Raw genomic sequence first — 16,540 nt, 5'->3', positions numbered from 1 at the left:
TAAATAAATACAATAGAAATATAGGACAAAACACACAACACTACATAAAGAGAGACCTAAGACAACAACATAGCAAGGCAGTTCATGTTTTCACGAGAACGTGTTAGTTACCGTTAAGAGCTTCTCTGCTGTCGGTCTCTTCTTCGGGTTCTTGGTCAGAGCGACTTTAACAAAGTTATGGAAGGCTGTGGTCCTGCAGGAGGAGGGTCATACGGTTACTGACTGTAGTAGTATAACAGAACTGCTCCAGGTCACATGACAGGAGTACTGTACTTACCATTTCGTTTTGTGTTTTAGCTTGGGAGGCTGAAAGCTGCTCTTTGACATGAGAAACAAAGCCCTGGAATACAACACATCAATTGAGATTAGATCATGTTATAAAACAATAATCTCTTATTTTACCACCGGTGGTGAGACTTTCATCTTCACTGTAGTGGGGCGAGTTTCACAAAACCTTCCTGGCACTACCATCATCTGAAGTCTGTTTTGTAGGCATTAGGCAACGACTGACAGTGATCTTAGTGCTACAAACCATTTTGGGAAACATGCCCATGTACTTAGAGGAGAAAGAGTAGAGAGTAGAGAGGTGTCATGACGTTGGCCTCTTTGAGTACAGGGAGGACAGTTGACACCCTCCCCCTTGCACCATCCCCCAACCTACCTCCCCCCACCCAGTCCCTGTGTGAAGGGGTGGTAAAATTCCAGAGGAGAATCTCTGGCCACATGGCCCATAGAGAGACACAGGAAATTCTTCCAACTCACAGAATTGGGGAGCCAAGCGACATTTGTGTTCTGGAGAAGGTATGGAAGGTGAAGAATCCAGCTACGAACTGGTCCGCTTGGTACAATTTTGTGATACTCAGAAGAGACAATATAGCCATATTACCATAAAACTGTTTATATAATAGCCAAATGGTTGTATAGAATGTATTAATAAGGATAAAGCTATTTTGTAATACATTGAGATGCTGTGTACTGATGTTAATGTGATAGAATGTATTTATGTCAAAGATTAAAATCAGTCATCGGCACGCCCCCAAGGGACACAGACAGGACAAGGCGTCATGTGACAAGCCTGTTCCATGTTCACTATAAAACCCCACCCTGATTTACTTTCTTCAGACCAGGCCTCCACTCCATTGCGAGTTGGTCAATAGGTTTGACCATCCAATTCCTCTACTGAAAGTGAACTATACCACGTGGTTAACTTTTAGACTATCGATACCGACAGAATAAGAACAAGTCTTTGATATTAATTAATAGTCTGCAGCTAGAAATTATATCATTGAACGCGAAGACCGACGAAACATCCATTCTATGATGACATTAATGAATGTCGCTTTGAAAGATCCATTCTAACCGAGAGAGAGAGAGAGAGAACGCGGACAAAACTCTCCAACAGAACGACGCTCCAACAAGGATCCCGACGACACACTGAGCGTAAATATATATTGATTGCAATTGTTCCCGAATGAGTGAGCGCTCATGTGCAAAGGATTAGCATATCAATTGTTAATATTAATGAACTCTGTGTACCTCCTCAGCTGAACTTTTATGACCCATTGTTCTACAAGACACCAGCCCTGCCTGTTAGCCCACTTTGTGACGATAATTACTGTTTGTATACTTTCTGTGAATTACTTAGTTTAGTAAATAAATGATTTTAAGACAATTGATGTATGGATGACTCTTAGTAAAGACTGGGTTCGTGCAGATACAACAATTTACGACGTTTGGAATGAGACTGGACGCGAGGTAAAATACACCATTTAAACCAGAAGATAATCGGCCTATACTATAATAGAATATAATATATAATGTTATAATATAGGAAAGTTATATTAGGAAAATTATAACTTTGTAATCTGAATATTTTCCTTGGTGCCCCGATCTCCTAGTTAATTATAGTTAAACGATTAATCAGTTTAATCGCGTGATAATAATTACAGGGAGTTATTTTGATAAACATGTCTTCAGTTTAATGGTGACCCAAAGACACGACAGAGGGTAGAGAGAGAGTAGAGAGACGGAAGAGAGGAGAGAGTAGGAAGAGAGTAGAGAGAGGAGAGAGAGGAGAGAGTAGAGAGACGGAAGAGAGGAGAGAGTAGGAAGAGAGTAGAGAGAGGAGAAAGACGGAAGAGAGGAGAGAGAGGAGAGAGAGGAGAAAGACGGAAGAGAGGAGAGAGAGGAGAGAGACGGAAGAGAGGAGAGATAATCAATTCACATACACTGCGTAGCGTATGACGACTGATACGAGAATCCATTATAAAAACAGTTGTATTTGTTACATTCACTATGTAGCCTTTTGTGAATTATTGTTGTGTTACTTTTGACTCCCCATATGTCCAACGGGAGCCACCGTACCTGCCTGCTGTTCAGTTGGCTCATGAACATGTTTATAAACATTTCAGCGAGTCTCTTTCTTTCCACATAACAGTTCTCTCTCTTCAACACAGTTCCTTGACTTTCCCAGCCATAGCCTGTCTAGGCTATATGCCTCTGCTCGAAATCAACAAAAAGGTAGGCATGAAGTTACTGTTTTTAAATATGTATTATTGGCACTGGTAGATAAACTCATCCTCAACACTAAATACAGTTAACTATAACACGTCACAATACAAGACGTAACAGTGCATTTTATGGTCATTTATCGACTCACTTTACCAGCATTGCTTCGTGCAGACGCAAGACAAATATCCTCCATTTCGAATTTGAAGAGCATGATAATTGCGGCCTGTGTGTTTCCTGTCATTCACTACCGTACATGCTAATTCCAGTGCGTGTTCAAAAATTAAAAATAAAACGCTTTTTGTTTGATTTGGGCTTAAGGGGGCAGGAGCAACACTTATCGTTTGATATGTGAAGTGGAGAGCAGAACCAGCATTGATTGGTAGATGAGTGAGGAAGTGGAGAGCAGAAACAGCATTGATTGGTAGATGAGTAAGGAAGCTTAGGGCAGGAGCTGTACCTCATTGGGTGCAGGTCAAACATAGGAGGCTGCAGCTCGGCCAGTTCTATGGAGGTGATGCCCACGGCCCAGATGTCACACAGCTGGTTGTAACCTCCGTTCTTCTCTACCGCTGCTACCTCTGGGGCCATCCTGCACAGATGAGACATATTGCCGTCTTGTCTACATATGTACACGTTTTACATCATCTCCTAGAAATTAGGACTGTAATCATGCAGCACGTACTGTACGCCTAACACAAGCATGTATATCAGCTTGACCATTTCAGTACTGGTGTTGTATACAGTATGTACAGTGATTCGGGAAAGTATTCAGACCCCTTGACTTTTTGTTACGTTAGAGCCTTATTCTGAAATTGATTAAATAAATACAAATCCTCAATCTACACACAATACCCCATAGTGACATCACAATACCCCATAGTGACATCACAATACACCAAAAACAACAAAGTGAAACGTTTTTTTATTTAATTTTTTTAGCAAATTTGGTAATGTAAAAAACAAATACATTTACATAAGTATTCAGACCCTTTGCTATGCGTTGGTGTATCCTGTCAGGTGCATCCTGTTTCCATTAATTATCCTTGAGATTTATCTACAATTTGATTGGAGTCCACCTGTGGTAAATTCATTTGATTGGACAAGATTTGGAAAGGCACACACCTGTCTATGTAAGGTCCCACAGTTGACAGTGCATGTCAGAGCAAAAACCAAGCCATGAGGTTGAAGGAATTGTCCGTAGAGCTCCGAGACAGGATTGTGTTGAAGGACAGATCTGGGGAAGGATCCCAAACATTTCTGCAGCATTGAAGGCCCCAAGAACACAGTTGCTTCCATCATTCTTAAACAGAAGAAGTTTGTAACCATCAAGACTCTTCCTAGGGAGAAGGGCCTTGGTCAGGGAGGTGACCAACAACCCAATGGTCACTCTGACAGAGCTCTAGAGTTCCTCTGTGGAGATGCGAGAACCTTCCAGAAGGACAACCATCTCTGCAGCATTCCACCAATCAGACCTTTATAGTAGAGTGACCAGAGAACCACTTGTCAGTAAAAGGCACATGACAGCCCGCTTGGAGTTTGTTAAAAGGCACCTAAAGACTCTCAGACCATTAGAAACAAGATTCTCTGGTCTGATAAAACCAAGATTGAACTTTTTGGCCTGAATGCCAAGCGTCCCGTCTGGAGGAAACCTGGCAACATTCCTACAGTGAAGCATGGTGGTGGCAGCATCAGGTTGTGGGGATGTTTTTCAGCAGCAGGGACTGGGAGACTAGTCAGGATCGAGGGGAAAGATGAACGGAGCAAAGTACAGAGAGATCCTTGATGAAAACCTGCTTCAGAGCGCTCAGGACCTCAGACTGGGGTGAAGGTTCACCTTCCAACAGGACAACGATCCTAAGCACACAGCCAAGACAACACAGGAGTGGCTTCGGGACAAGTCTCAATGTCCTTGAGTGGCCCAGCCAGAGCTCGGACTTGAACCCAATTGAACATCTCTGGAGAGACCTAAAATAGCTGTGCAGCGATGCTCCCCATCCAACCTGACAGAGCTTGAGAGGATCTGCAGAGAAGAATGAGAGAAACTCCCCAAATACAGGTGTGCCAAGTTTGTAGCCTCATACCCAAGAAGACTTGCGGCTGTAATCGCTGCCAAAGGTGCTTCAACAAAGTACTGAGTAAAGGGTCTGAATACCTATGTAAAATGTAATATTTCAGTTTATTTTTAATAACTTGTTTTTGCTTTGTCATTATGGGGTATTGTGTGAAGATTGATGAAGGAAAAAAACATTTGAATTAATTTTGTGTTAAAAGTCAAGGTACATACAGTATGTATAGTTAAGCAATAAGACACAAGAGACAGAGTTGAATTAATACAGTCACATCTAAATGGCCTTGCTCAGCCCGACTCTCTATGGAGAGAAAGAAAGCCTACGTCCCAAATGGAACACTATTCCCTATATAGTGCACTACTTTTGACCCGAGCCCTATGGCGCCTGGTCAAAAGTAGTGCACTATAAAAGGAACAGGGTGCCATTTGGGTCTCAAAGAAAGACTCACCAGTAAGGAGTCCCGACGGAGGACCGTCTCAGAGAACAACTCACCAGTAAGGAGTCCCGATGAAGGACTTCCTCTTGGCAATGGTGGCTGTTATTTTGGCTGCTACTCCAAAATCAGCTGGAATAACAAATGACAAGATCTATTCAGATTATATAACACAGGCAAATCAAATCAAATGTTATTACTCACATGCCCCCGAATACAACAGGTGTAGACCTTACAGTGAAATGCTGAATAGAACAGGTGTAGACCTTACAGTGAAATGCTGAATACAACAGGTGTAGACCTTACAGTGAAATGCTAAATACAACAGATGTAGACCTTACAGTGAAATGCTGAATACAACAGGTGTAGACCTTACAGTGAAATGCTGAATACAACAGGTGTAGACCTTACAGTGAAATGCTGAATAGAACAGGTGTAGACCTTACAGTGAAATGCTGAATACAACAGGTGTAGACCTTACAGTGAAATGCTGAATACAACAGGTGTAGACCTTACAGTGAAATGCTGAATAGAACAGGTGTAGACCTTACAGTGAAATGCTGAATACAACAGGTGTAGACCTTACAGTGAAATGCTGAATACAACAGGTGTAGACCTTACAGTGAAATGCTGAATACAACAGGTGTAGACCTTACAGTGAAATGCTTACTTACGAGCTCTTAATCAACAATGCAATTTTTTTTTAAATAGAGATAAGAATAAGAAATAAAAGTAACAAGTAATTAAAGAGCAGCAGTACAATAACAATAGTGAGACTATATACAGGGAAATACACAGACAGACTACACAGACTGTATACACAGAAAGAAACACACACAGGGCTGAGGGCCATGAGGTAGCCTTCATAGGTGTTCACAGAGGTAGAACAGCTCACCTAGTTTCACATGCCCGTTGTCTGTTAGGAGGATATTAGCACCCTGAAGAAAAGAACCCAAACATCGGCCGTTATTAGCAAAACATGTACTAATAGAGACAAATACTGCTGCCCTGCATAGGAGGATAGATTATATATATATATATATATATATATAGACTGTTCCATCACACTGAGGAACTGAACAACAATAGCAGATATATAGACTGTTCCATCACACTGAGGAACTGAACAACAATAGCAGATAAAACATTTCCTCTTCGCATAAAACCACAAACTATCACGTGTGTTATATCATCTTTCACTGTTTTTTATGAAGTGATTGCAATTGTGTAGCTAGCAGGCAATACTATAGTGAGTAAGTCAGTATTGTGGCTAGGCTGGTCTATGATTGACAGGTGTCTGTCGGCATCCTGCAGCAAAGACACAGAGAGAGAGACAGAGAGAGAGAGACAGAGAGAGAGAGACAGAGAGAGAGAGACAGAAAGAGAGAGACAGAGAGAGAGACAGAGACAGAGAGAGAGAGACAGAGAGAGAGAGACAGAGAGAGAGAGACAGAGAGAGAGACAGAGAGAGAGACAGAGAGAGAGACAGAGAGAGAGAGACAGAGAGAGAGACAGAGAGAGAGACAGAGAGAGGACAGAGAGAGAGACAGAGAGAGAGACAGAAAGAGAGACAGAGAGAGAGAGACAGAGAGAGGACAGAGAGAGAGACAGAGAGAGAGAGACAGAGAGAGAGACAGAGAGAGAGACAGAGAGAGAGACAGAGAGAGAGAGACAGAGAGAGAGAGAGACAGAGACAGAGAGAGAGAGACAGAGAGAGAGAGACAGAGAGAGAGACAGAGAGAGAGACAGAGAGAGAGACAGAGAGAGAGACAGAGAGAGAGAGACAGAGAGAGGACAGAGAGAGGACAGAGCAACAGAGCGAGGAGAGAGCGACAGAGAGAGAGAGAGAAAGGGTGAGAGCATTGAGAGGTGAGATGACAGAGAGAAGGGGAGATAGAGGAGAGAGGGCACCACAGAGAGAGAGAGAGAGAGAGGAAACAGGAAACTCTCTCTCTGTAGAAGTACAGATATTCTATGGACCTAACCGTGACCCGCTGTGATAACACAGGCAGTCTGATACTAGGCATGAACTGGGTTCAAGCTGAAACCACTGGCAGTGACGCCATCAGTCACGTGCATCCGCGGTACACTACACACCCCCAGCAAGCCAGCCAGCCTCTCTTCCTTCAGTGATTCATTCAGTGAGACAGTGTAAAAGGAGGGAGCGAGAGTGTGTGTATGGTACTATAGAGTACCACAGTATGAGTCATAATACTCATAAAACCTAGCGGTCAAACAGGGAAATGGTTCCATTCGGTTTTCCACCATTCATTTTTTTTCCATGGGGGATTTTAAAAAGACTTCATATGAGGGTTTGTGTTTAGTGTCGGCTTACTCTGGCGTGACGTTTTGACAACCGTGTAAATCTCTCTAGGACAAGGTGACTTTAATCAATATATTCGCCTGTATTTACCCCTGTATTTTTTTTAATGCTAATTAGTTGCTAATGTGGCTATCATAAAGAACTACAAATACCATGATGGTCTGGATGAGACTGCTGAATCGAGGCAAAGGTAAAAATCTCGTAAATTGACTATCTAATTGACACAATGCCTGTTAGCAAAGGTGTAAGCTAGAGATGACGTGTAGGAGCATGTAGGGATTTGTAGTTTTGGATGTCTACTTTGATGCTAATTAGCATTTTTTAAATTGAAGAATAAATGGAGATAAATAAATAAATGGAAAAGTCACGTTGACTTTGAGATTTCCACGGTTATCAAAACGTCACACCAGAGTATGCCAACACTAAAACACAGCCCTTATTATTTTAAGTGTTTTTAAAATCCCTTATGGGGAAAAATGAATGGTGGAAAAACGATTGGAATCATTTCCCTGTTTGAGTGCTAGGTTTTATGGGTATTATGACACCTCCACATAGGGGCTCTATACCTTGATGTCACGGTGCATTTTTCCCTTGGAGTGTAGATATGCCAAACCCTGTGAACGCAAAGAAAGAGCTATGTTAGAGATTTGGTTGAAATGGCAAACTTGGGAGTCAAACCAGAAGTTTAAATTTCCTTTAGGGCCGGTTTCATGGACCCAGATTAAACCTAGGTCTGACCTGAACTGTGTTCGAATACTCATACTAACCGCTCTAAGCGTACTACTTGTGATGTAAATTGAGTATGTAGTATGCTTATTGGTCATAGTATGGATATAGTTAGTATGCCAAAAGTTCCCGAATGTCGTACTACATTCGCCAAAATATGAAGTATACAAGCAGTGGACAATATTTACGTGGTTTTAGGGCCCATAATGCAATTCTTCAGAAAATGGGAGTGGCTTCACAACATTTTCAGATTTGACAAAAATATGCAGCCAGACGAGAGTGGATACAAATTCATTGCTGACAAATGTTAAGAAAATATTGAGCAATGTAATAAAGTAAACGACTTTTCAAATAAGTTAGGCTACACGTTGTTTGCTGACAATTTGTTAGCCATGCTAGCCTTACAAACCGCATAGCATATCATTAGAGCAATTGCTTGTGTGCACCTAACTAACGTTAGTTGGCTACTAATACACTGAACTTGACAGTATATTAACTATATGCTATTTAACTACCCAATGTGTATTGACTTGATCATTCATGTTATTTTTAGTTAGCTAAGTGGTATAGTCGTTGTGCGTTCTCAATAGACATTGTTGATGAAGTCGTAAGATGTCTAGCTAGTAATTTGTTAGCTATGCTAACAAGAAGTTGCATAGCAACAGCGTCAACTTCCGGGTTAGACAGGCAAAGCGCTAGTACGCTCAACTGAAAGGATACTTTTCGTTTACAGTATACTAAAATGAACTAATAGTATATAGTATGTAGTATATACTCATTAAGTATGTAGTATACAGTATGTTAGTATGGGTATTCCAACACAGCTCTGGACTTTAAGGACATTAGTCCATTGTTGATATAATCCCAAAATGTTTTGCATGTCAGCAATCATGTTTTCAAGATATAGAACTTTCAAAATACAGAAATGTATTATATGATGTAAAATGCATCATACCAGCTGTATTTCTGTATTTTGAACGTTCTATATCTTGAAAACATGATTGCTGACATGCAAAACATTTTGGGATTATATCAACTAATGAAACAAATAGCAAAAGATTGTTTTTTTGGGTGGAGTTTTCCTTTAAAATTCACTTTACACGGAGATACCATTGAGCCTCGTTTGTAGTCCTGGGGTTGTATGTATCAATCGTCTCTGAGTAGGAGTGCTGATCTAGGATCAGGGCCTCCCTATGCATGTAATCTCATTCACTGTGACGTGGAAGGCAAAACTCTGATCCTAAATCAGTACTCCTGCTCTGAGAATGCACCAGGAGTAGAGGCAGAATCTGTGTCAAGGAAACTGTCCCTAAGTGTAATTACCTGTACGGTCTCTCTGCAGACGTAGGCTATCTGCAGCTCTGATAGGGGACCCGTTACTGAGAAATTAAAACAGACAAACATGATGGTTATGCTGCCCTAAAGGCCATTTGTATAGTTTATTATATATATTTATTATAATTGTCAGATAGGATTCTGTCTGTAAACTGTAATCTATGCAAACAGTGTGATCATCCCATAGGGGGAGAGATGAAACATTTAAATAAGAAATAAATAAACCATAATTTATAAGTAATAAATCAGACAATTTGACAATATAACTGTGATGATATGCGAGAGAGAGAAGAGACAGAGACAGAGACAGAGACAGAGAGAGAGAGAGAGAGAGAGAGAGAGGAGGAGCAGATAACAACACACCATGATATATGTCCTGTAGAGATCCTCCCCCACAGTACTCCATACAGATCCACAGCTTGTCACGGCTGATACAGGGAGGGAGGGAGATGAGACAGTTAGGGGCACAGGAGCCAGTTAGGAGCACAGGAGACAGTTAGGAGCACAGGAGACAGTTAGGAGCACAGGAGACAGTTAGGAGCACAGGAGACAGGAGAAGTAAAACAGACTAGGGGTGTATTCATTAGTGCAAAACGTGTTGCAATGAAAACTAGCGTGTCTTATTTGACAAGTTCAGGTAGGTCCTTCCCCGTTTCAGCCTGTTTGCCTCTGTTTGGTTCCTAGCAAATAACCCCAGGGCTTACAATATACACAGCTAAATAGTTTGCAGAACATGAATGGCCTAACGTAGACACAAAAGACCAAGAACAATATTAGGGCCGTATAAAAATATATATGTATATGTTTTCGCAAATTCTGTTTTCTCCGTTCAGTTTTCACAGGTTTTTGCTCTTAAAATCACAGTTTTTGAAAAACAAAAATGATTGTTCCAAGTCCACAACAATGCTTAAAAATCACATCAGGAGATCCCTTGAGGTCTGGGAAAAATCTTTATTGAATTTATTTTTGGGTGTATTCAACTGCACACCAGCCAGAGACGATTGTTTGGTTAGCGATGTTTCTGTAATGCTCATGTGATTGCAGAGTTTGCTAAACAAATGGCCACTGGATTGATGCAAAAAAAAGAAGAAAATAAATCATGATATCATTCTACCAGGTAGGCAAAGGCTATTTTGTAGTTAACATTTCATTGAGAAGGTTTTGGGAAAGCCTTTCCATCTACCAGCAGACTGTTTCCATTACATTAGCATCGTCGCTAACAGCTACACAACGTGGTAGACAAACACACACAGACAGACAGGCATTCCTGTGACGTTGCCTCTTCAGAAAGTTGAAGGAAAAAACAAATCTCTGATGCATTTTGTTTATGTTTTATGATAATCTTGGGACACATTTATGCATTTTTTAATTAATTCAATACATTTAGTTTATTTCCTACTAAGTTCAATAAAAAAATGTATATTGTTGAATTCCATTTTAAATGTCTGGATTTCTTAATTCCGTCCGCGTTCTCAGCAACGTGAATTTTATAGGGCCCTACAATACATCAGATTTTCTCTGATGATGCCAACTATGAGAAATAGACAACTGGCAGGTAGATAACTGGCAGGTAGATAACTGGCAGGTAGATAACTGGCAGGTAGATAACTGGCAGGTAGATAACTGGCAGGTAGATAACTGGCAGGTAGATAACTGGCAGGGCAACATTGCTGCTAGAGCGATTCAATCCGCAAGTCATCCCAAAGATATTTATCAGATGTTATGTAGGACGGAGAAGTACAGATGTCGATTAAGGCAGCCCCCCCCCCACCCCACATCCCCTCTCTGATTCAGAGGGGTTGGGTTAAATGTAGAAGACACATTTCAGTTGAAGGCTTTCAGTTGTATAACCGACTAGGCATCCACCCTTTCCTTTACAGTAAACATGTCAGACCTGACTGTACTGAAGACTACATTATTAAAGAGTAGTACAGTAAACATGTCAGACCTGACTGTACTGAAGACTACATTATTAAAGAGTAGTACAGTAAACATGTCAGACCTGACTGTACTGAAGACTACATTATTAAAGAGTAGTACAGTAAACATGTCAGACCTGACTGTACTGAAGACTACATTATTAAAGAGTAGTACAGTAAACATGTCAGACCTGACTGTACTGAAGACTACATTATTAAAGTACAGTAAACATGTCAGACCTGACTGTACTGAAGACTACATTATTAAAGTACAGTAAACATGTCAGACCTGACTGTACTGAAGACTACATTATTAAAGTACAGTAAACATGTCAGACCTGACTGTACTGAAGACTACATTATTAAAGAGTAGTACAGTAAACATGTCAGATCTGACTGTACTGAAGACTACATTATTAAAGTACAGTAAACATGTCAGATCTGACTGTACTGAAGACTACATTATTAAAGAGTAGTACAGTAAACATGTCAGATCTGACTGTACTGAAGACTACATTATTAAAGTACAGTAAACATGTCAGACCTGACTGTACTGAAGACTACATTATTAAAGTACAGTAAACATGTCAGATCTGACTGTAATGAAGACTACATTATTAAAGTATAGTAAACATGTCAGATCTGACTGTACTGAAGACTACATTATTAAAGTACAGTAAACATGTCAGACCTGACTGTACTGAAGACTACATTATTAAAGAGTAGTACAGTAAACATGTCAGATCTGACTGTACTGAAGACTACATTATTAAAGTACAGTAAACATGTCAGATCTGACTGTACTGAAGACTACATTATTAAAGTACAGTAAACATGTCAGATCTGACTGTACTGAAGACTACATTATTAAAGTACAGTAAACATGTCAGACCTGACTGTACTGAAGGCTACATTATTAAAGTACAGTAAACATGTCAGACCTGACTGTACTGAAGACTACATTATTAAAGTACAGTAAACATGTCAGATCTGACTGTACTGAAGACTACATTATTAAAGAGTAGTACAGTAAACATGTCAGACCTGACTGTACTGAAGACTACATTATTAAAGTACAGTAAACATGTCAGATCTGACTGTACTGAAGACTACATTATTAAAGTACAGTAAACATGTCAGATCTGACTGTACTGAAGACTACATTATTAAAGAGTAGTACAGTAAACATGTCAGATCTGACTGTACTGAAGACTACATTATTAAAGAGTAGTACAGTAAACATGTCAGACCTGACTGTACTGAAGACTACATTATTAAAGTACAGTAAACATGTCAGATCTGACTGTACTGAAGACTACATTATTAAAGTACAGTAAACATGTCAGATCTGACTGTACTGAAGACTACATTATTAAAGTACAGTAAACATGTCAGATCTGACTGTACTGAAGACTACATTATTAAAGTATAGTAAACATGTCAGATCTGACTGTACTGAAGACTACATTATTAAAGTACAGTAAACATGTCAGACCTGACTGTACTGAAGACTACATTATTAAAGTACAGTAAACATGTCAGACCTGACTGTACTGAAGACTACATTATTAAAGTATAGTAAACATGTCAGATCTGACTGTACTGAAGACTACATTATTAAAGAGTAGTACAGTAAACATGTCAGATCTGACTGTACTGAAGACTACATTATTAAAGAGTAGTACAGTAAACATGTCAGATCTGACTGTACTGAAGACTACATTATTAAAGTACAGTAAACATGTCAGATCTGACTGTACTGAAGACTACATTATTAAAGAGTAGTACAGTAAACATGTCAGATCTGACTGTACTGAAGACTACATTATTAAAGTACAGTAAACATGTCAGATCTGACTGTACTGAAGACTACATTATTAAAGAGTAGTACAGTAAACATGTCAGATCTGACTGTACTGAAGACTACATTATTAAAGTACAGTAAACATGTCAGATCTGACTGTACTGAAGACTACATTATTAAAGTACAGTAAACATGTCAGATCTGACTGTACTGAAGACTACATTATTAAAGTACAGTAAACATGTCAGACCTGACTGTACTGAAGACTACATTATTAAAGTACAGTAAACATGTCAGACCTGACTGTACTGAAGACTACATTATTAAAGTATCAGTAAACATGTCAGATCTGACTGTACTGAAGACTACATTATTAAAGAGTAGTACAGTAAACATGTCAGATCTGACTGTACTGAAGACTACATTATTAAAGAGTAGTACAGTAAACATGTCAGATCTGACTGTACTGAAGACTACATTATTAAAGTACAGTAAACATGTCAGACCTGACTGTACTGAAGACTACATTATTAAAGTACAGTAAACATGTCAGATCTGACTGTACTGAAGACTACATTATTAAAGAGTAGTACAGTAAACATGTCAGACCTGACTGTACTGAAGACTACATTATTAAAGTACAGTAAACATGTCAGATCTGACTGTACTGAAGACTACATTATTAAAGTACAGTAAACATGTCAGATCTGACTGTACTGAAGACTACATTATTAAAGTACAGTAAACATGTCAGACCTGACTGTACTGAAGACTACATTACTAAAGAGTAGTACAGTAAACATGTCAGATCTGACTGTACTGAAGACTACATTATTAAAGAGTAGTACAGTAAACATGTCAGATCTGACTGTACTGAAGACTACATTATTAAAGTACAGTAAACATGTCAGATCTGACTGTACTGAAGGCTACATTATTAAAGAGTAGTACAGTAAACATGTCAGACCTGACTGTACTGAAGACTACATTATTAAAGTACAGTAAACATGTCAGATCTGACTGTACTGAAGACTACATTTATTAAAGTACAGTAAACATGTCAGACCTGACTGTACTGAAGACTACATTATTAAAGAGTAGTACAGTAAACATGTCAGATCTGACTGTACTGAAGACTACATTATTAAAGTACAGTAAACATGTCAGATCTGACTGTACTGAAGACTACATTATTAAAGTACAGTAAACATGTCAGATCTGACTGTACTGAAGACTACATTATTAAAGTAGAGTAAACATGTCAGACCTGACTGTACTGAAGACTACATTATTAAAGTACAGTAAACATGTCAGACCTGACTGTAGTAAAGACTACATTATTAAAGAGTAGTACAGTAAACATGTCAGATCTGACTGTACTGAAGACTACATTATTAAAGTACAGTAAACATGTCAGATCTGACTGTACTGAAGACTACATTATTAAAGAGTAGTACAGTAAACATGTCAGATCTGACTGTACTGAAGACTACATTATTAAAGTACAGTAAACATGTCAGATCTGACTGTACTGAAGGCTACATTATTAAAGAGTAGTACAGTAAACATGTCAGACCTGACTGTACTGAAGACTACATTATTAAAGTACAGTAAACATGTCAGACCTGACTGTACTGAAGACTACATTATTAAAGTACAGTAAACATGTCAGATCTGACTGTACTGAAGACTACATTTATTAAAGTACAGTAAACATGTCAGACCTGACTGTACTGAAGACTACATTATTAAAGTACAGTAAACATGTCAGACCTGACTGTACTGAAGACTACATTATTAAAGTACAGTAAACATGTCAGATCTGACTGTACTGAAGACTACATTTATTAAAGTACAGTAAACATGTCAGACCTGACTGTACTGAAGACTACATTATTAAAGAGTAGTACAGTAAACATGTCAGATCTGACTGTACTGAAGACTACATTATTAAAGTACAGTAAACATGTCAGATCTGACTGTACTGAAGACTACATTATTAAAGAGTAGTACAGTAAACATGTCAGATCTGACTGTACTGAAGACTACATTATTAAAGTACAGTAAACATGTCAGATCTGACTGTACTGAAGGCTACATTATTAAAGAGTAGTACAGTAAACATGTCAGACCTGACTGTACTGAAGACTACATTATTAAAGTACAGTAAAGATGTCAGATCTGACTGTACTGAAGACTACATTTATTAAAGTACAGTAAACATGTCAGACCTGACTGTACTGAAGACTACATTATTAAAGAGTAGTACAGTAAACATGTCAGATCTGACTGTACTGAAGACTACATTATTAAAGTACAGTAAACATGTCAGATCTGACTGTACTGAAGACTACATTATTAAAGTATAGTAAACATGTCAGATCTGACTGTACTGAAGACTACATTATTAAAGTACAGTAAACATGTCAGACCTGACTGTACTGAAGACTACATTATTAAAGTACAGTAAACATGTCAGACCTGACTGTACTGAAGACTACATTATTAAAGTATAGTAAACATGTCAGATCTGACTGTACTGAAGACTACATTATTAAAGAGTAGTACAGTAAACATGTCAGATCTGACTGTACTGAAGACTACATTATTAAAGAGTAGTACAGTAAACATGTCAGATCTGACTGTACTGAAGACTACATTATTAAAGTACAGTAAACATGTCAGATCTGACTGTACTGAAGACTACATTATTAAAGAGTAGTACAGTAAACATGTCAGATCTGACTGTACTGAAGACTACATTATTAAAGTACAGTAAACATGTCAGACCTGACTGTACTGAAGACTACATTATTAAAGTACAGTAAACATGTCAGATCTGACTGTACTGAAGACTACATTATTAAAGAGTAGTACAGTAAACATGTCAGACCTGACTGTACTGAAGACTACATTATTAAAGTACAGTAAACATGTCAGATCTGACTGTACTGAAGACTACATTATTAAAGTACAGTAAACATGTCAGATCTGACTGTACTGAAGACTACATTATTAAAGTACAGTAAACATGTCAGATCTGACTGTACTGAAGACTACATTATTAAAGTACAGTAAACATGTCAGACCTGACTGTACTGAAGACTACATTATTAAAGTACAGTAAACATGTCAGACCTGACTGTACTGAAGACTACATTATTAAAGAGTAGTACAGTAAACATGTCAGATCTGACTGTACTGAAGACTACATTATTAAAGTACAGTAAACATGTCAGATCTGACTGTACTGAAGACTACATTATTAAAGAGTAGTACAGTAAACATGTCAGATCTGACTGTACTGAAGACTACATTATTAAAGTACAGTAAACATGTCAGATCTGACTGTACTGAAGACTACATTATTAAAGAGTAGTACAGTAAACATGTCAGACCTGACTGTACTGAAGACTACAT

At 38.7% G+C, this 16,540-nt stretch overlaps 1 protein-coding gene across 3 annotated transcripts in view; it reads right to left on the bottom strand.

Moving 5' to 3' along the window:
* The window catches only part of LOC106611444 (mitogen-activated protein kinase kinase kinase kinase 5), a 123,274-nt gene that overhangs the window by 65,676 nt on the left and 41,058 nt on the right, over positions 1-16,540 (bottom strand). For all 3 annotated transcript variants that reach the window (XM_082955811.1, XM_045723729.2, XM_082955812.1), the window contains exons 5-12: positions 9,761-9,825; positions 9,386-9,441; positions 7,903-7,950; positions 5,909-5,951; positions 5,073-5,145; positions 2,969-3,100; positions 278-340; positions 112-193 (exon numbers count right to left, since the gene is read on the bottom strand). In XM_082955811.1, coding sequence (XP_082811937.1) covers positions 112-193; positions 278-340; positions 2,969-3,100; positions 5,073-5,145; positions 5,909-5,951; positions 7,903-7,950; positions 9,386-9,441; positions 9,761-9,825 — 562 coding nt within the window. The remainder of the gene's footprint in view (positions 1-111; positions 194-277; positions 341-2,968; positions 3,101-5,072; positions 5,146-5,908; positions 5,952-7,902; positions 7,951-9,385; positions 9,442-9,760; positions 9,826-16,540) is intronic.

The sequence above is a fragment of the Salmo salar genome, chromosome 09 (genome assembly GCF_965601325.2).
Source record: "Salmo salar chromosome 09, fSalSal1, whole genome shotgun sequence".
NCBI lineage: Eukaryota > Metazoa > Chordata > Actinopteri > Salmoniformes > Salmonidae > Salmo > Salmo salar.
This window is presented reverse-complemented; position numbering and strand designations above follow the sequence as displayed.